At 38.0% G+C, this 21,397-nt stretch overlaps 3 protein-coding genes across 3 annotated transcripts; all 3 read right to left on the bottom strand.

Annotated features, from left to right (window-relative positions):
- Window positions 1-1,491: 1,491 nt before the first annotated feature.
- Window positions 1,492-3,001, bottom strand: LOC133744921 (putative RING-H2 finger protein ATL21A). The gene is made up of 2 exons (XM_062172947.1): window positions 2,260-3,001; window positions 1,492-2,059 (listed from the first exon to the last, which is right to left on the bottom strand). The coding sequence occupies exons 1-2, from the start codon at window positions 2,999-3,001 to the stop codon at window positions 1,635-1,637; spliced, it is 1,167 nt and encodes a 388-aa protein (XP_062028931.1). The 3' UTR covers window positions 1,492-1,634.
- Window positions 3,002-10,326: 7,325 nt separating this feature from the next.
- LOC133742497 (putative RING-H2 finger protein ATL69) lies at window positions 10,327-11,789 on the bottom strand. The gene is made up of 2 exons (XM_062170175.1): window positions 11,090-11,789; window positions 10,327-10,831 (listed from the first exon to the last, which is right to left on the bottom strand). The coding sequence occupies exons 1-2, from the start codon at window positions 11,277-11,279 to the stop codon at window positions 10,416-10,418; spliced, it is 606 nt and encodes a 201-aa protein (XP_062026159.1). The 5' UTR covers window positions 11,280-11,789; the 3' UTR covers window positions 10,327-10,415.
- Window positions 11,790-15,345: 3,556 nt separating this feature from the next.
- LOC133743928 (putative RING-H2 finger protein ATL21A) lies at window positions 15,346-18,245 on the bottom strand. Its single transcript, XM_062172003.1, has 2 exons — window positions 17,327-18,245; window positions 15,346-16,000 (listed from the first exon to the last, which is right to left on the bottom strand). Exons 1-2 carry the CDS (start codon window positions 18,150-18,152, stop codon window positions 15,510-15,512), a joined length of 1,317 nt encoding a protein of 438 aa, XP_062027987.1. The 5' UTR covers window positions 18,153-18,245; the 3' UTR covers window positions 15,346-15,509.
- Between the last annotated feature and the right edge of the window lie 3,152 nt (window positions 18,246-21,397).

Raw genomic sequence — 21,397 nt, forward strand, 5'->3', positions numbered from 1 at the left:
AATCATATTATTACCCTCCAATAATCATATTACTACCTCCCAATAATCATATTATTGCCCTCAAGTGAATTGCATAAACTCCCAAAACCAAAATGAATACACTACATACACAATTGATCAATTTATATGTTCAATTGTACACGTTCTTTTTTTTCTTCTGTTTTTTCCTTCCCCATCGGAGCTCAAAGTATACCAAAAAAAAAAAATATATATATATTTCTCTAGGCACCCAGAAATTGCTCTGGGCACCCACCAGAGTGTGAGACCGGCGTCTGGGCGTGGTTGTGTAAGGGGCTAAGTTAGATCGGCTTTGGGGCTGAGTTGTGGCAGTGGGCCTTGGATCGGAGTAGGATCGGTAAATGATCCCCGCGAGTGATTGTCATCTCTCTTCCCCGGCGACTTAGCGCCGACGACCACCGTTTTGCGATCTGCGTTCCCTGCGCCGGTAGACTAGACCGAAACCTGCTTCTTGATCGATCATCATCCCCAACCCAGATCTCCAATCACCGTCCATTCCTCGCTCGGCAGAGATGGTGGAGGGACGCCGAGATCTTCATCTCCAACTGCCTCGGCAATCACCGTCAATTCCTTGTCCGGCAGTGATGGTTGTTGTTGTCCACTGGTTGCGACTCGCGGAATCGACTCGGTCGAGGAAGGAAGAGAGAGAGGGAGAGAGCGAGAGGTTGAGGCTCGCTGAATCGACTCGGTCGAGGAATGAAGAGGGAGAGAGAGAGTCTCTAAGAGGAGACGAGACAGAGAGAGAGTCTGAGGGTTTGTTAATTCAAATGAGGGTAACATTGTCATTCATATTTAGATTGGATAAATGGGGTTAAAAATCTCTTGCTGGAGTAAGTGGGCAATTTTTAGTCTAAAATTGGGTAAGTGGTCACGGCCCCTAAAACTTTCAACTCAAAATTCATAAGAAATTGGTTGAGAGATTCATACATGTTTAATGTTTTCTTTTTGCAAGATAATGTTTGATGAAACTTTAAGCCAAACATATGGACAAATTATATTGGATTCATGGAGCACATGGTGTGGTCGGTGTCCATTCACACTATTTTCTCAATGCTCCTAAGCTCATAAAAATAAGTGAATTTAAATGAAGCAAAACAAGAACAAAAAACAAAAACAAACAAACACGTTTGCAAATTTTGATCGGATAATGTACTTTAGAAAACAACTCTATAATTTCCAACTTATTTGTGGGATTATTCGTGTATATATTCACAGATGATGTTGCAGAACCAGGGGTGACTCTAGGCTATATATTAAGTCTTGTTATACAAGGCCTTAAACTGCTCGGAAAAATGCCTCATCCAGACTATATATACAAGTTACAAGCTAGAATTAGAGGCTATATATATATATATATATATATATATATATATATATATATGGTGGTGTAAGAACGAAGAACCCACCTCTAGCTAGTCTTAAATAGTTTAGAAATATTATTTGAGAAAAGTTAATGGATTTTCCACTACTAGTACTGCGATAAAAATGTTTTAATTATTTTCCATTTTGTACAAGGACTATACTTATCTACGATACAGTCTATACCTTCAAAGTTTAAGACAAAACACTGTTGAATGTTGAAGTACATTATTGAAGGATGCAGAAAAATGATGTTCTCAATTAATCAATGGCTTATCTCGTCCTCCCTCCGGTGGATTTCGACAAAGTGGGCACGTTGGGTTCCTTCTAAGCCACTTGTCTACACAATTAGCATGGAAATAATGGTTGCATTCGGGTATAGTCCTTATTGTTTCCTTGGCCTGATACTCTCCTAAACATATTGGGCAGGTGTTGTCACCGGAGTAGGGCAATTCCCGACTCTCACCGAGTTGAGTCTTTGGATATGAATCGATCGTTGCATGATCAAGGCCCCCCATTACGCCCACCGGAAGTTGTTCACCAATGGGTAAAATCGACAACTCTGCGGTAGATTGTTCACGACTATCATTCCTTGTCAGTCTCAATGCAAGCCCAACCAACCACAATATCCCTGACATTACCACCCCTATCACTGTGGCAATCTTTGCAACTCTTGAAGAGCCTGAAATTGCAACATTAATTTCCTAGATCATGGCTTTGCATAAAAACATTGAAATCTATATATTACAAACATTATTTTCATATCAATAAAGGAATACGGTGGGATACTTGAAAGGATTGTCTCATGATCTTGTAAAGAACAAGACGCTAGCTATATATATAAGTATATAACTCATTAATGCCATTATGGAGTTGACATACCATTTTGGCACCCGACTTCCGGGCCCTGTATACCCGTCTGAACAATCCCACAAGCTTTATTAACTGACTCACAATAACGACAATCAGGCTCGTCCCACCGCAGCTGAACACCAAAGTTAATGTCCTCCCACTCAGATGGATTTGATAGTTCTGGATGATAATTCTTCTGTTCTATTGGAATCATATCTGTTGAAATCACAGAGCAAGGATCAGACGGTGATGGAGCCTGCGGCGATGACGTCGATGGGGGAGTAGTAACAGGGACAGCATGAAGTAAATGAGTCGTTGGCACAGCAGTGACCTTGTAGTTGTCACTGCTGAGGCAAGAGAGGGTTGGATACCAATCTAGTTGTTTTGATTTGGGCGAGCAATTGAAGAATGTGAAGTTTGCAAAGTCATGAAGGTAGGAGAAAGGTAAAGGCAAGAGATCCATTTCATCGTCAATGAACCGCTTGATGAGGCAGTTATTGGGGTCTTTGATCGTTAGGATTTGGTCCAAGTAATTAATGTTGTCGACGATGAAATCCCCGGAAGATGGGAAAGTAAGAATGGTTTGCTTTTGGTTGTTGCATGAGAGATTAAACCCTAACCACCCGCAATGCGAGGAGTGGTGATCTCTTAGCCAGAATGGGAATCGAACAGTTGGGCCGTCGGAACTGCATTTACCGCGGCAGGTGGTGGATGCTAGATGAGGAAGGAAGGAGAAGAAGAATAAGAAGGTGAAGATTTCCAAGCAAGCCATAAGGCGCTATTGGGGGGATGGAAAATAAATTACTCGGCCAACGTACTAATGACAGCCTACTAAGACCAAGCCAATAAAACAAGAAATTAAACGCCATCACTTTCTCCGCTGAATTCGATGCTGGTGGGATCCGGATTAGGGTTGAGGTTGATTTACTGCAACCGGTGGTGCTTCACCGGTTTAATTAATTAAAAGGCATAAACGCTAGAGCTGATCAAACAACAAGTAATCGCCATCACTTTCTCCGAATTTTTGGAACCAAGTAACGGGCATAACCTTATATATTGAATTTATCGGAGAGCTATATAAGAAATTAAGAATAAGGCAATGCGATTGAGCAAGAACTAATGCGCCGTCTCTTAATTTTAGTCCAACTCCCAGGGAGAACTTATATTGAATCCTGCACTGCGTATACATATGTATGGCTCATTCTAAGCAAATCATCATGATATAGTGGATCCCTTTTAGAACTCATCCTTTGTGGAAGTTGTGTTTGAAAGAAATTAACTTGGATCCTGTTTTAAAAATTGGAATACTTGCTAGCATAAACACATTTGGCATCCACTAACTTGGATCAAGTTGCAGATGCTCTTGCTCATTTTGGTTGTTTGTCAAATGGTCTAGTTTGGTGGGATTTGGCACCACTCTTTATTCATGAGTTTTGTAATAGAGACTTTTTTGGTCTTCCTAATTTTTGCTTTCGGTAAATGTTATTTTTTTTTAAGAGGTTTGGTTTGGCCCCCCTCTTTGTATCTCTTCTTTTACTCTTAAATAAATGAGTGATTCTAGTTGGACCTCCAAATTTAATATTTAGACCTCCAACTTTTTTCAATTATTAATATACTTTGTCAAGTCATATGAAAAGACAAATAAGGACAAAGAGAGAAAACTGAAAAAAAAAAAAAAACTCTTATTTTTTTTATTAAAAAAAAATACTCTTCTTAAATTACCTCCCTAAATATAACATTCAATTAAATTGATTTTTTATTTTTTATTTTTCCTTAATTTCCTTATATATATTGACATATAGTTTTAAAATTTACCTAAAATAATTAAGTAAAAACAATAATTTCTATACATAGCCCATCATTTAATACAAAAATAAATTTAAAACAATCTGATTTGGAATTTCCTTAATTAAACTAAATTCATTGAGTATTATGATATAGTTATTACTCGATCTTCCAACCAAAACCCTTGAAATTCATTCTTTTAGCAAATTCAAAAGGATTCCAGCAACATATCAAGATCGAGAACCTCTGATTAATTTTGGTGGAGGAGATCTAAGAGAGCAATTTTGATTCATTCTTCTTCTCATGTTGAAGATAGAGATAAAAAGTAGAGTAACATATTGTTGTATCTTATGTTCAAGGGTGTTTTGGTAAAAATAAGGAGGTCTACTTAGCCTTTTAAGTATTCTAAAAAGTACAAATGGTACCTGAACTTATCTTCTATTTTATCGATAGTACCTGAACTTCAATTTTGATCACAACCAGTACCCGAACTTTTCGATTTCATTTTAAATGGTACCTAAGGCCACATTCGGTCACTATTCCGGCCAAAAAAGCCAAATCTAAAAAAAAAAAAAAAAAAACAAGTTCAAGGCAAGTCTATTACCAAAAAATCATCACTATATATGATTGCAACCCTTGAAATCATCAAAAATCATCACTATGATTGCCTCCCATGCCGTTTTTAGTCGGAATAGTGACCGGAGGTGGCTCTAGGTACCATTTAAAATGAAATCGAAAACTTCGGGTACTGGTTGTGATCAAAATTGAAGTTCAGGTACCATCGATAGGATTGAGGTATAGTTCAGGTATCATTTGTGATAATAACCCAAAAAGTAAATTAGAGGTGTACTAAGTATGGGAGGTCCAACTAGAACCACCCATAAATTTCCTCTACGAAGGTTCATAAAAAAAAATAAAAAATAAAAAGCCACATTTGGCATCCATCCAATTTAATTACTTTCAAAGTTTCAATCATATATAATTGAAATTCAGCAATCTAATAAGGAATTGAAGCATATTTGACTTGAGGTGGATTTGGCACTTGTGCTTAATTTTCTCTGTGATCCTCATCTTGTTCCATGGCGTTTACAAGTGACATGGGGTAAGTGTTTGAATCGCATATCTCAAATGAATTTTCAATCTTCTCATATTTTCAGGGAAGGTAATCAAGTGGCAAATGCTTTTGCTAATATCGGTTAGTTGTTGTCTGCATTGACGTGGTGGGATGAGCCTCCTCTCTTCATTCTTGACCAATGTCGGCAAGATAAGCTTGGTCTCCCTAATTTTCATTTTCATTGATTTGTTATTTCTCTTTGTGATCGTTCGTTTTATTCTTCAGGGGTTTGGCTATTGTCACCCTATTAGCATATTGTACATTGTCTTTATATATTACAATAAATTTAGGGTGGGAGAGCACTCTGCTCTTCCCAGCTCATGTTTTTAACCAATATATATATATATATATATATATATATATATATATATATATATTATAATAGAGGTAAGTATGCTTATATACAACCTTACTTTGTTGACATCTCCCAATTTCTTTATTCCTAATAATCAAAAAGCATTTGTCTTTCCCTAAATGAGTGAATGTATGGAGGACGACTATGTTTTCATTCAGTTATTGACTTATTTTTCTCTCCTTCCGGTGGATTTCGACAAATTGGGCACGTTCGGTTCTTTCCAAGCCACTCGTCAATACAACTAGCATGGAAATAATGGTTGCACTGCGGCATAGTCTGTAGTGTTTCCTTTGGCTGACACTCGCCTAAGCATATTGGGCAAGTGTTGTAACTGGAGTTGGGCAATTCTTGACTCTCACCAAGCTGAGTCTTAATTTGGATATGATTCAATGATCGCTCCATCAAGACCACCCTTTATGGACAAAGGAGATTGTCGATCGATTAACGAATACTGTGGATAATTCTGTGATGAGTTGTTGATTTTGAATCCTCGTCAGTCTGAGCGTAACCGTAAGCACGCACAGTACGTAGCACTGAAACTAGAGGGCTTATAATCAATATCATACAGGTAATCCTTGCAGCTCTTGGAAGCCTTGATAATATTGCTGAAAAATTTCATATCATCACATTAGACCTCTATGACGAATAGAGATCTATATCTACACACATATATAAGATCAGTAAGAAAAATGATCCACCTTGGGGATAGCTAGGTCGGATCTACAATTGTATGGAACTAATGGAAGTGAGACCAATTTATAACTTATCATGTAAAAGTTTAGAGTTTATATTGATAAGATAATTAAATTCAAGCCTACAAAAGATGTTATTTTTTTAACATAACCAATATCAGCACCAAAAAATTGATAGACGGTCTCATTATAAGGTAGCAGGGCTCATCTATTTTTCTTCTGATTATGTTTTGCCTATATCCAACACTATGTGATAAAAGGTATTTGAATTGATTATATTTCATTGATCAAAACAAAAAGAATTGATTATATTTCGATTATTTCCTTCAGAGAAATATGCAAACCTTATACATATTTCCGACAGATATTACAAACCTTATCCATAAAACGCTAAACTCTAAATCTAATTATGGAGCTAATTATTGTGTAATTTACACATAATTAAGCCATAAGCAGCAGCAAGAGGGTGATCAACGTACCATTAGTTGAACCACACTCGACTTTCCCAGACCGATCAAGTTGGCAAATTTTACCAGATGCTTCACAATTCTGACACTCAATGTCGTCCCATGTCAACTGAACACCGAAGTTAAGGTTCTCCCAATCATTGACCAAAAAAAAAGGTTCTCCCAATCAGATGGATTTGGTGGGTCTTTATGGTTTCTTGGTTCGATTGGAATCATTAATCATCGCTTCCGCAATCTCATAACAAATATCATCAGAAAACGATGGTGCAGGCCTCTCAGCTTGCTGCGACCACGATGATGGCACAGCAATGACCTTGTAGTATTGTCATTACTAACTACTAAGGCAAGAGAGGGTTGGATGCGAAGTTACTTGTTCTGCTTTGGGCGAGCAATTAAGGAATGTGTACAGTCCAAACTCCAAAGTCATTCAAGTACGAAAAGGGTGAAAATAGAAGACCCATTTTCATTGTCAACGAACCGCTTGATGAGGCAGTTGCTGGTGTCGCTTATCTGAGGAATTATTATGTGGTCTCGGAGTATCACGTAGCACTGTCATTGGGACTACCACACCAATAATATCACTCGAATGTGGTGGGGACCATGCAAGGAGGTGAAAAAAGAAAAAAAAAATTAAGAGACCAATCATAAATCATTAAGGGTCACATGTACCAATAATATCAACCTGGACCACCACGTGTACTATGGTCCGGGACCATGTAATAGTTTCCCTGCTGATCGATACAATTTGGTCCAAATAGTTTATCTCTTGTACGATGAAGTCGATCGTTTCCTGAATATGGATGATAAATAACGGTTTGCCTTTGATCGTAATTGCATGAGACATCAAACCTTGATGTTCCACAACGGTATAGGACGGGGACGCAGTTTCCTATCCAGTACGGGAATCTAACTGTTGGGCCGTGGGAACTGCATTTACCGCTGCAGGAGGTGGATGCTATGGGAAGGAGGAAGGAGGAGAAGAATAAAAGGTGAAGATTACCAAGGAAGCCATAATGGGCTCTGTGGGATGGAAACCAAACTTTACACCCCGTTTTTTGTACCAATTAGGACGGACACAAAGTAAAACCTAATAAAAACAAGTAAACCACATATTTAGCAATGCTAGCCTTTTTTTAGTCAAATTTTAGCTAAAATAGTTAAAAAGTCATTTTGGCTAGCCACTTTAGAAATACGTCTGCATCAGTGCTCTCTATTTTGGCTAGTTTTGAATTTATATTATTTTTTAAATGAATATTAAATGGTTTAAATATATTTATAAATTACATAAAATAACTCAAAATGAATGTTTTAAATTATAGAGAGTCTCATCTCGCTCTCTATATTTAGGAGCGAGATAGCTAAAAGTTATAATAGAGAGCCACTTAGGAGTCTAGTGCAGGTACTAAAATATATAAAAAAAAGTTAAACATGCTCTCCAAAATAGCTAAGAAGCCAAAATAGAGAGTTTGCTAAAGATGCTCTATGTACATAATCAATGGTCGAACTTCATAATCAAGATGTACAGAATAATCATGTTGCATATTTCTAGGGTGAGATGGAGACATTCAATGGTCGAACTTACATAATCAAGATGTACAGAATAATCATGCTGCATATTTCATTACTCTGGATCCTGTGGATTCCGACAAAGCTTGAAAGTTTTGTTAATTCTCAGAGGAAAATGAAAAGAACGATATAGAGAGAAGAAGACTTTTGTTGTATTCTGATAATTGTACAATGACAAAACTGAATACAGGAAGAGAGAGTGGGCTTTTTATACCAACACCTACAACCTAACTAATATTGTGGTTCATATACTAGTTATATGACATCTGTCATAATATAAATAACATATCAATCCTAACATTGGAAGCATAACCTCCAAAATTAGCATGAGGGCCTCTTCTTCTTTGATTGAAGTTGTTGTAATTATTAGAACTGTTCTTGAAACACTGATCAGTTGGATGAGTCAACAGTATTTGTACCAAAAGAATCTCCTTGAAAGTTGTCATCCTCCATTCTTGTATGGTTCACTTGCCAAGTGATGTCACATGTTCAAGGGCAAGTGATCTTGATTCTTGAGAGATATCAGATTCAAAATCCAGTAGCATTGTTCAAAGACTAAAAGAGATCAGTGACTGTTGAGCGTTGATGACAATCCTTATGGTTGCAAATTCAGAAGGCAATCCATTCAAAATCAAAGTCACTATATCTTCATCAGGAATAAAAACTTCAGCTACAAAAAGTTGATTCCTTACAGCTTTAATGTGTTGCAGATACTTGTCAATGCTATCATTACCTTTCTGGATATTATGCATGGATGACTTGAGCTCAAAAGCTTTGAACTTTGAAAGTTTAGCAGATCTCTCATCAAGCGAAAACCGGACTTCTTTCAAGGTTTTACTCCCTATGATGAATGAAAGAGCATCAGACGACGAAGTACCAGCTAGTAGAGCCATTATAGCAGAGTCATGCTTCCTCCAGTACTCCTTATACTCTTCTGTAAGCTGAGGAGTAATTCCAACCTCTTGTGCAACCTCGTATTGAAAAGGATAAGGGACAGATCCATCAATATATCCCATTAGAGATCACACTCCACCAACATTGATTCTAACATAAATTAATCTCCAAGATACGTAGTTAGAGTCATCTAAGTTAGAGAGTAGATAATTCTATAGCTCAGCATTCTTCATGATTCAGGGCAGCACTGAAGCAAAAAGATACTTTCTTGAATGTAGAAATACAAAACAGCAGTAAATTAATCCTTTCTTGAAATAACACCCAGACAACACATAATCTCTAAAGCCTGCAGATCCCCTGCTTACAATTCTCAGACAAATCTACTTCAAATATATCCTTGAAATCCTTGTCAATCAACTATGAACAAGTAGCAATCTTTCATATCAAAGAATCTTCATCAAACAATACTTGGATCAAATCAACACAGAATAAACATACTTGGATGCGAAGTTATTTGTTCTGCTTTGGGCGAGCAATTAAGGAATGAGTACAGTCCAAAGTCATTCAAGTAGGAAATCGAAAACCTATTTGATTGTCAATGAACCGCTTGATGAGGCAAACGTGCATATAAACTTTTAGGCTACAAGTTGGTGACTTTTAATTGTAGCCTCGGCAATGCTTGGTTGTGCATATAACCCTTTAGGCTACAAGTTGGTGACTTTCAATAGGCTTGATGTGAGCTAAGCCAAGCATTGCCGAGGCTTGGTGCTTTGTGTAAATATTTTATTTTATTTTTTCATTGTATGTTTTCGAGTTATCCTAGAGCCAATTACCTTGTTTAGGTCCAACACTCTTGAGGTACAATAATTGAGGTCTAAATACTTCCCTTACTTGACACAATTCTTATGCTTGCGAGTATATGAACCAAGTCAAATAGATGGGACCATGAATCAAATTGGATTCCTTTTCAGCATCTGATTATCAAAATTAGCTAGCTAGCCTTTCAGTTTATATTAAACTAGGTTTACATCAGATCTATCTCACCCTAGATATAGGAAGAATTATTATAAATATTCTGATTAATTCAAAATTGGCATCACCATTTCTTTCTCTCTGTGATGTATTTAATTTGTGTAGAACCTTGAACTTATAGAACCAAGTACATTTTTAGTCAATATCCAAAGTAAAACAAAAAAAAAATATCAAAATTAAAACTCGTTGAAATATACTAAAATTGCTTGTATTATGTACTGTATTTAGAACCAGGAACTTATATAATCAAGACGTACAAAATGATTATGTTGCATATTTCATTACTGTCGATCAGGTGGATTCCGACAAAGCGGACAAGTCGAATTATTTCTTAGCCATTCATCTATACATATAGCATGAAAATAATGGTTGCATACAGGTATACCCCTGAGAGATTCCTTGGGCTGGTACTCGGCCAAACATATAGAGCAAGTTTTATCATTTGGGCTAGGTAAATCCACGCTCTCACCAAGTTGAGTCTTAGGATACGATTCGATGGTCGCAGCATCAAGGCCGGCCACTGCTGTGACTACTGGAGATTGTTCATTAGTTACCGTGGATAGTTCCATGGTTGTGTGGTTGCCCTGACGACGGGTCCTCATCCTGTCCGTTATAAGCATTGCAAGCCCAGAAATGCCCACAAGCCCCGGGATTCCCAGGCCTATAATTAAGCCAGTTCTTGCAGCATTTGAGAGACCTGAAATTAATTAATGGCAACTTAGAATTGCCTTCCATTAATTCATGGTCAAGAACTTAATTAAGTACTAATAAATTAACCACAATATTAACACACAGAAAATGGCAAAGGCTATAACATTCCCGTACGCAAATTGTAAATGATATATGTAGTCAGCATCATTCTATAACAAGTAGTATTTGTTTTAGAAATTCTTGTTCTAGGATAAAAAAAATAATTAAAAAAATATTAAGATTAAGATTAGGAAATTCATCAAACCTCTTCGACCAGAGCAACCAATCTGCCAACTTGTAGCATTCTCAAACCGACAAGCTCTATGAGTTAGTTCACAGTAACCACAATCAGGCTCAGCCCACGCCAACCGAAAACCAAAGTTAATATTTTCCCACTGAGATACATATGGTGGAAGAAATGGAGTGGAGTCCACCGGAACGAAAGCTTCCGACATCACAGAGCAAAGATCAGACGGTACTATTGGTGGCCCAGACGATATTGATGGCAGTCATGGCACAGCAATGACCTTGCTGTCGTCACTGATGAGGCAAGAGATGGTTGGATAATAAGCTAGTACTTCCTCTGCTTTAGGCGAGCAATTGAAGAACTTGTACTGATTACCATTCGCAAATAAGAAGGCTGAATCTACGAGGCTGATTTCCTGGTCCAGGAACCGCTTGATGAGGCAGCCGTTCCCGGTGGCATCGATGATCGATACCATTTGGTCCCTGTAGTTGATGCTGTCGACGAAGAAGTCTCCCGACGTAGACGGGAGAGTGACAACGGTTTGCTTCCTTTCACTATCGCATATGAGACCAAACTTTGGATACCCACAGCGCGAGTCTTGGCGGTTTGTTAGCCAGAATGGGAATCGAACCCGGGGCCCTCTGTGGGTGCATTTTGCTGCACTGCATGAGGCGGATGCTAGGTGAGGAAGGAAAAAGATGAATAAGAAGAAGCTAAAGAGTTCCAAGATAGCCATTAGAATGTATAGTACGGGAATATCTCTGTGTAACGGTCGCTGCCTTATTATGACAATAGGCGTTCACATATGACACAACATCTTTGTTTCTCTCCATTAATTAATCATAATAATACCTATGTAACATTGTAAGTTTGTAACTGTCTCGGGTGGAATATGTTTTGAGATTATTGTAATGTACCGGCCTACATACGTTAGAGAACCATTTTGGATGACATGTAGTTCGGAATCTGGCCTGCGTACTACATTCCATAGTTGAACGCCAAATTTGTTGATAAGACTTCTTTCGCAGATCGAATATTAGCCGACCCTTATAACAATAAGGATTTTCCATTGGTGCTAAAATGCATTGACATAGTCAATTAGACTCGTAGGAGGCAATGAACTGATTCTAAAATACATGTTTCGGCAAATGGAAGCTGATCAATGTTACTTTCCATGTACAAGGGCAAATGTATGAGCTAGGTACTACGTACTATATACTTTTGTCAGTTGCGTTTTTGAATTCACAATCTTTACTAATACATACTAACCCTAAGAATATTTGATTTCACTTTCGATTGTGGGTAAAATGCATTTCAATCACATAAAAGTTAGTCCAAATTCTAGCTTCTTTTTTGTTAAAAACAGTATGTTGCTAAGAGATTAATGCCTGTTATGTTAGTAAGAAGTTTGACTGTGTTAAGCTTATGGAGTTAATTAGTAATTAGTCTGTTAATTACTAGTTAATTAGTGTAACTAATTACGATTTCTGTTGCTTGATTTGTTAGCCTTGAGCTGTGGATGTGTGACACCTGTCACTCGTTTGTGTGTCCTTCAGCTACCAGGGGCGGAATTACATAAAGGCCCGGGAGGGTCCGGACCCCCCCCCCCCCCCCAGTTTCCTAAAAAAATTAATTAACTTTAATAATTTTCCTTAATCACAGTCAAATGTATTTATGGACCCCCCTCCCCATTTGTACAAACGATTTCATGCATAATTAATACATGGGGAAATTACTGGTCACTCCCTCAACTTTTGGGGCGTCGACAGTTCAGTCCCTCGTATCATAATTTTAACAAGTAGCTCCTCAGACATTCAAATCTTGCACAATGTGGTCCAAAATGACTATTTTACCCCTCACTTCCTTTTTTTTTTGTCTATCTCTCTCTCCCCCCCCCTTCTCTCCTCGATCTGTTCTTCATCTTAACCATTTACCCAGACATAAAAAAATCGTGAGAGAGAGGTGATCGATGGATCAGAAGTCGAAGACGAAGATCGTGTGCACCCCGGGTCGTCGAAACAAGAGCGGACGATCTGGCCTTCTTGGTCGCCGGCGTCTGGCTCGTCGGTGTCGATGATACCAGCTTCTCAAGATCTCGGAGTCACTGGTCTTGGTCGTCGGAAGGGCTGGTGCTGCAGATGATGTGCTGCAGATGAAATCTCTCTCTCTCTCTTAAGTTGTGGCAGTGGGTTGATTGCCCAACATGACCAATCAGGTTGGTATGTTCTTGTTTTCCCCAGCGGCGATATTCAAATATTGAATTAAGACCAAATTGCATTGATTGATGGGTGTGCCTGATTTTGTCAATCTAAGAGGATTAATTGGCAGGATTCATTTTGAGGTGCATGATGTTCTTCACTAATTGCTGCAAAAACCTCTGGATTTAGGGCTTTGCATTGGTGCCGTCGAGTTTTTTTCTGGGCTAGTTTTTCTCCCCCGTCGATTTGATCTTATGACTTGTAACTAGTTGAGTTGTTGGACTGTTGGTTCTTACTTCTTAGAATGGTATTGACCCATTAGACCGTAGCCTTGAATTGTTGAAATGGGTTGATTTCAAGTTTTCAAATTTCAGCTATTTCCATTTTCCACTTGATCTTGAATTCTTGTCTTCTGGATGGCATAAACCATATAATTGTAGTCAACATGATATAATTGAGGTTTATATAATTGAGTTAACATAAGATTCAATTACTATAATTGATTGTATAGTATGGGTACTGGGTGTATTGAAGAATAGAAATTGTTCTTGGTTTTCTGGGTATGAGTTTGTGCTTGATCTTGAGCAAAAAACTTGGTTATAAGTTGTGGGTATGATCTGGGTTTATTCAGAAAAGAATCAAGATCAATTGATTTTGTCTGAGAATAGATACGAGGAAGAAATAAGCTTTCTGGGTATGATATTGGTATGGATATATTTTCTGGGTAAAATGGTTAAGATGAAGAACAGATCGAGGAGAGAAGGGGGGGGGGGGGAGAGAGAGAGAGACAAAAAAAAATAAAAAAAAAGGAAGTGAGGGGTAAAATAGTCATTTTGGACCACATTGTGCAAGATTTGAATGTCTGAGGAGCTACTTGTTAAAATTATGATACGAGGGACTGAACTGTCGACGCCCCAAAAGTTGAGGGAGTGACCAGTAATTTCCCCTTAATACATTTTGATCTTTAATTCTCTCCTTTTGTGTAATCTGATCATAATATCAAAATTGTTTCCTTTTTTTTCCGTTAGTATTCTCTAATAAGGTTCATAGCATTTATCTTCTCTTTTATGGTGGTCAATTTCATATGCAATAATTTTTTTTTAACCAAATAAACTAATTGCATTAGACAAATATCAATAGCATAAATGGTACAATTATTAGTTTATTTCTTTTAAGGAAAAAAAATTATTTGTTGTTGAACAAAATCTTTTAATTTGGACCCCCCCCAACCTTAAAATCCTGGTTCCGCCCCTGTCAGCTACTATATAAACTCTCTACCCACACACTTTGATCATTATCTGAAATATATATTCAGCTAGCACTTTGTTTCATTTTCTCTCTACTTTTTCTGTTTCTATTTCTTCTTCTTCAAGCTTTCATGGTATGAGAGTCAGGCTGAGTCATATGAACTTTTTCATTCAACAAACCATGTAAGAAAGCATTATTAACATCCATTTGATGTAGATTCCAGTTATAATATGTAGCAAGACAAAGCATTAACCTTACATGGTTTGCTGGATGAAGAAGTTTTTAATTGGGCACATGGCCGCGTCCCTAAGATGCCTATTGTGGTTGCTTTTGGGGATGCGACCTTTGTGGACAACGGTGGACTTTTTCCTGCAACTAAACCAACTGTTCGGGATTTGGAGAAAGTGAGACTTGATAGTTTGGATGAAGCTACTATTAAACGGACGCCTTCATGTGTCAATTGCTTGAAGGGCCTTGATCACCAACGGGCAACAGATGATTACTCGATTTCCTTGCTCACACATTTATCATGGAGATTGCTTTGTCAGTTGGCTGGAGCCGAGTCACTTCTGTCCAGTGTGCCGATATTCAATGTCAATTGTCCTACAGTGCCAACCTTTAATATCAGAAGGCCAGTGTGCAAGACCTTCAATATTCGAGGGCTTAGGCTCAGGCCAAGGTGCAAACCCTTCAAGGCTTCAATATATAATTAATTACTGCTAGAAAACTTTAAATTGTTGGTGTGATGCGTAAATTAATTTTTAGGTAAAAATCAGAGCTTGATTATACGTGCACCATATACCAGATATATAGGTAAATCAATCTATATCCGTCAATCCCATATATATGTATTATATACATGCACCAATCTAATAACACGCATACCTTCTTGTTCAAAGAAAAAAAAAAAAAAAACAAGCATACCTTGATTATAAACAATGGCCAAAAAATAAGGCATACAAACAACTAAGAAACCAAAAGACATAGAAAGTCTATTGTACTACTGATGCTAAAGAAGACGATGTTGATGAGGACACTGAAGAAGAAGGGGTGACTGAAGAAGAAGGGGTGACTGAAGATGACCCCTCCGGTGACTTCCGGCATACTGGGCACGTGGCATTCAGTTTGAGCCATTCGTCTATGCAATTAGCATGGAAGTAGTGGTTGCATTCCGGTATGGTCCTCAGTGCTTCTTTGGGTTGGTACTCGCCCAAACAAATTGAGCACGTGTTGTCGTTGGCCCTGGGCAATCTCCGACTCTCCCCCAGCAAAGTCTTGGGGTATGACTCAATGGTTGGGGCGTCAAGGCCCACCACGATGTTGGTGGATTGCAGAGCAGTGGAGGTGGAGAGGTCGTCTGTGCTTGGCTGGTGGCGGCGACCAAAAAACCTGCTGTAGATGTAATTTGCGATAGCAAGGATGAATAAGAGCCCTGGTATTCCCACACCTATGATTATGCCGTATTTTGCACCTCTTGGGAGAACTGAGAGTTGAAGAATATTGAAAATGTCAAAATGTAATTGACATCAAAATCGAATAAAAACTTCCATTAATTTTAAAGTAAAGGGTTATTTTATACCCTTTATACGTATAAAAGCTTAAGGAAATATTAGAATTCAAGGTAAAATAACTTTCCGAAAGCATGAATATCAATCGTATTCTTTATACCAGTAAGTTAGTAGAGAATGTGATCCGTAAATATGGTATCTAATTACATGATGCTAGCTAGGATATTGAATCGAAAAAGTGATGTCAACGTCAAGTAACTAAACATGTTTAGGGGGACTTTCTTGATTTAATTACTATATTGGTAAGCATGGAACTTTCAGTCAAAGCTCCGCGTTTGAGCAACTACCCCTCATTTTCTGGGTTGACTATGAAGGTGAGGACATGGACCAGAGCAATTGAAATCGCCATGCCGTGTCCATTAGCTTGATTTCAGTGCCACACAGTAGCCTTGGTGACGAGGGATCGAGGAAAGAGATCTCACCTAATTGAACTCTTGGTATGAAGGAGGGACAGACATGCAACATGAATCCTCTGGCGAGCATTATTGACTTAACAATTAATGTATTGAACAATAATAATTTGTCTAATGAGGTACTTAAATCAACGATCAATGGTTGATCTTTCTCTCGGGGGTCGTTCAACTTGGGTGGAATTTGGACTTCTAGACCAGTGTGTAAAACTGTGAAACACTGTGCTGATCGAAAACGGTGTCAACGTTGCATCAATTAAGTTTCCTTCTAGCATATTCTCAAAAAAGAAAAGTTTCCTTCTAGCATTAGCACGGTTGATGCATAGAATAATTTTCACTTAAAAGGACATAAAAAGAAAACAGTTACATAACTATTAATATAACTAAGATCAAATAAATACTCAAAAAGTTTAGCTTTTAAGAAAATAATACGTAAAATAGTATGTACACCAGGGAGACGGCCCGAACATCTACCTCGAATTTTTTTTTTTTTTTTTGAGAAATGAGAAGCATTTACTAAGCAATTGAGATATTGACATCGGATATAAGTACTTCGGATAGCCAAGGAGGTCCATCCTCTACCCAAGCCTGAAATGCAGGAAGCAAAAGCGTTTTCCTAGCTAAAACATGCGCTACCTGATTAAACTAATATTGTCTGATTTTTTATTTGATTATGAAAAATAGCATGCAAAATCACAGTCATAAGCTATGTGAAATGTTTGGTTTGGCTAATTTTTGACAAAAGTAATATATGAATCCTAGGCAATAGATTGAAGTTTAGGTTATTGAAAGTAGCCAACATCGTAAAATCAGAGTTAGAAAATAACCTACCATGGCTTTTCTTGCGGTCATAGCACATGATCTTATTCTGACCTGTATCTGTGTCGAACCCACAATTTTTACCCCTGGCTTCACAATCACTACAATCCGGTTGCGACCACGTCACGGCAACACCGCGGGTAACCTCCCCAGCCATATTTACTTCCCACTCATACATCACTTCTCTCGGAACCAAAGCAGTCGAAATCACCGAACATAATTCCGGTGACGCCGAAGATGACGGTGCCGCTGCCGGTGCAGAAGCATAGTATGCACTCGAGGGAACAGCATAGACCGTGTACTCCCCACCGCTGAGGCAAGAAATACTCGTGGCGGTGGCCAGTAATGTTGACGTCGTCTGAGACGACGAGCAGTTGAGGAAGGTGTAGTTCTTGGAACCGCCAACGACACTGAACGGAGTGTCGTGGTGGCTGAAGGGGTGGGATAGGAGCCTTTTGGGGAGGCAGGCGTTGGGGTCGTCGATCCACAGTTTTTGAGACTTGTAATCGATGCGCTGGACGAGGAAGGCTCCGGAGCCGGGGAGGGTGAGCGTGGTGAGTAGGGTCTGGTTGTTGCATGAGAGGTCGAACCCTGGATAGCCACAAAGAGGGGGCTGGATGCGTCTGAGCCGGAAAGGGAATCGGACCGGTGGGCCGTTAGGGCAGCTTGATATGGAGCAGTCGGCCGAAGCTGCCCTCGCTATTTGAGGAAAGAGGAAGAAGAGTGAGAAGGAGAAGAAGATGTGTAATGGAGGCATATGGAATAAGGAGAGGGTACGGTGGAGTTGAAGAGCTAAGCTACCTGTCTGTGAAGACTGTCTAGCTAGTGAGAGAGGCATGGAGGTTTATAATTGGCCTTATCATCAGGCTATTTTATTGTGGGATGGAGTAAATATTCTTGCATACAGGAGTCACCTATGGTGACAAGTGTTGACCATGTGATCCATTAGCTAGGCTCGATCACAACATGTCTTCATTAGATAATCTTCCCGCACCCTAATTTCTCTGTTGCACTGTAATGAAATGTAATTTAATGATCGGAAATAGTATAATAGTTAAATGATTTTTGAAATAGTAATGAACTAATGATATTATTTTAAACTGCTCGCGCTATATAATGTTATTCCGTTAATTCAAATAGTATACTAACTCTAAATTCTCAATCTGCATAACGTAATAACATTTTGTATACATGCGGTAGCCCCGATTATATAGTTAGCTTAAGTGATTCATAATTGTCGAGTTATTGTACGCTACACATGCCTAAAGATTTCTTTGATCGAATGGTGGACCTCACGAATGGCATGGGACGGTGGAATCTTGGCGAATGTCATCGGCTTCATATATACTAGTTTAATTTATTGGGGTGGCATTGAAGAAGTCAAATTTCAGATAAGCAAAAACGTTTGCATGCATCATCAAAATGTGAAGGCATTGAATTTGTTTCGAATGGACATGGAGTGTGATGGATTCTCTTCGTTTACTTTGTGTTCGGTTCACACTTCACAGTTTACCAATCCCAATCTTTTCAATATTCCTCCTCCATTTCATCGAAACTACAACCGTGAAGAATGTTCCAAATTTAACTAAGTTAATAAAAACAAGAACGAACCATTTGACAAGATCAAATCCGATATAGTTGGTATATATCTGGGATGGTTTAGTTTTGATGGCTTTGACATGTTCACTGGGACCAATATTAATCTGAAATTTATTGTGTGAATTGAATATTAACATTCATTGCGTGAATTGAAAGATGTTACATCAGAAATTTAATGAGCAAAATCCTGTGTCTGGGATTGATTCAATAGTCAACACGGTTCGATTTGAACGTGATAACAATGGGGAGGAAATCAGCTGTCCCTAAATTCTCTATCCCAATTCTGTCACATACTCCATTCTTTGACACCTGTCCTCACACTTAACAGAAGACTAACTCTGTGAAATCCCTTATTTTCTATTATTTTGTATTAAAATTTTAAAATGACAATTAACTGATAAAAAAAGAATCTACAAATATTCTATCTAGAGTCTTTCTGCATATCAATACATCTTCGTGTCTACTTTCCCAGATCAAGATCAAAGAAACAAAAGAAACAAATCACCCAGCTCTTTCTTCTATATTCTTCCCTTTCCTAATTCTCTACAGACCCGCATTTTAGATCCACACATGTCAACGATGTTCCTTACAATGGAGACGCCGACTCGCTGCTATAAACAAGAGATGTTTAAGAGAGTGGCTTTTGGATGCAACCAAGCATGGCTATGGAGGGACAGGAAACCAGATTTGGGTTGGATTAAGTTAGAGATGGGTTATAGCTGAGGAAGGGGTATTCTTTTAATTTTGTGTATCCGAGATTCCAAGTAATGGATTATTGGATTTTAATTTACTCTCCTTTCGTATTGATTGGTGTCGACATTTGAGGAGTATAACCAGATCTGCAGGATTGGTTCTGTGTTGGCAATAATTAGACAGAAAGAAATTGAGGATGGGTCGTCCTTATAGAAAACGAATATTGAAAAGACCAATTCTTGTAATTTCTGCACAGAGTTTGCAAAAGATATGGAATAGGCAGCAGATGAGTTGATGAAGTTGGAGAAATTGAGATAACCTGCGATGATTTCTTTTCTAACAAAGAAGCAAACCCTCTCTTAAACCCCTCGCAAACCCTCTCTTAAACCCCTCGCCCACTCTCGCCCTTTCTTTCTCCATGGCTTCTCAACTTCCTAGCTTTCTTTGCCGCCGACCTATCTATTCCTAGCCTCCCTCACCCGCCTCTCTCTCTCTACCATGGCCTCAGCCCAAACCTTAAGAGGTTGCTACTGAGTCAGCGACGGGAGTAACGTTTAGCTTCTTTATAGATAAAGAGGCACGCTCTCATACTGGATTTGGTTGACGAATAGGAACGCCGGTGCGAGGTGGGTTTTACGATCCGGCAATGGGTCCTCTCGATTACAGAGGCAAAGGCTGAAAATAAAATTCTAAATAACAAAGATTATTATTCAAAAAAAAAAAAATTATTATTGCTAGTCTTTTTAGTCTAGATTTAACGGTGTTTAAGTTCAGTTTGTGGCAAGGACAAGTGGCAGTAAACTAGAGAAGTGATAGAATTGGGATAGAGAATTTAGAGACAGCTGATTTCCTCTGATAACAATGAGTCCACTCATATCATTAATTGGGTGTCGAGGCTATTATGCATGACTTTTTGGGTTTCAGTTCTACAACAGTTAATGATAAATTTCAGTTCTGCATCAACGTTCACATAACAATTTTTTTTTTTAAGAAGTAATTGAAAAATTAGGCGATTTCATCTTACAATAATAGATAACAGTTTATAATATCTAGTTCATCGCGAAGTTTTATATACACACCCCTAATTACTTAATACACACTCCATACTTAATACACCACCAATTTAATTTCTCATTCTAATATTTTACTAAATACACAACCCAAAGTACCTAAAATATCCTTAATCTAAAAAATCATGAAATATCCTACTTTTTTACTATATTAGGATTACTATTTAATACGATTAGTATATTCTATTATATTGACGTTTTGTAAATGACAATATTGATTACTTGTGTTTGTTATTGAGAAATTCATAAAGATTTATTATTATTCCATTTAAATAGATGCATATAAATAGGTTTTGTGTTATTTGAGCTCACATCCACCAAACACCATGTTAATCAAGTATAAAATTATGAGTTGAACATTCAACCAAAACTATATCAATAGTTTCTTACTTTCTCCACAGTAGTGGAACTAAAAAGTTATCATTAGAGGGATCAAACAAATTAACAGTTACAAAGTTTTTTCACATGTGATGTTTTATATTAGAAAATAAATTGATTAATCATAACTCTTAGAACAAAAAAGGAAATTAACTAAAAAATGGGAGTAAAGTGATATGTTTTAAAAATATTTAATCCCATTGATTTTGAAATTCTAAATATTATGGTTTCTAACCTCATTTAACTACAAATTTATTGAGAGAACCCTAAAGCCGGCGGCGTCCCGATCTGAGCAATCCTTCTCGTCCGGCGGCGCTCGGACGAATGGGCTGGCCTCTGGCCT

Source organism: Rosa rugosa, chromosome 4, assembly GCF_958449725.1.
Source record: "Rosa rugosa chromosome 4, drRosRugo1.1, whole genome shotgun sequence".
Lineage (NCBI taxonomy): Eukaryota > Viridiplantae > Streptophyta > Magnoliopsida > Rosales > Rosaceae > Rosa > Rosa rugosa.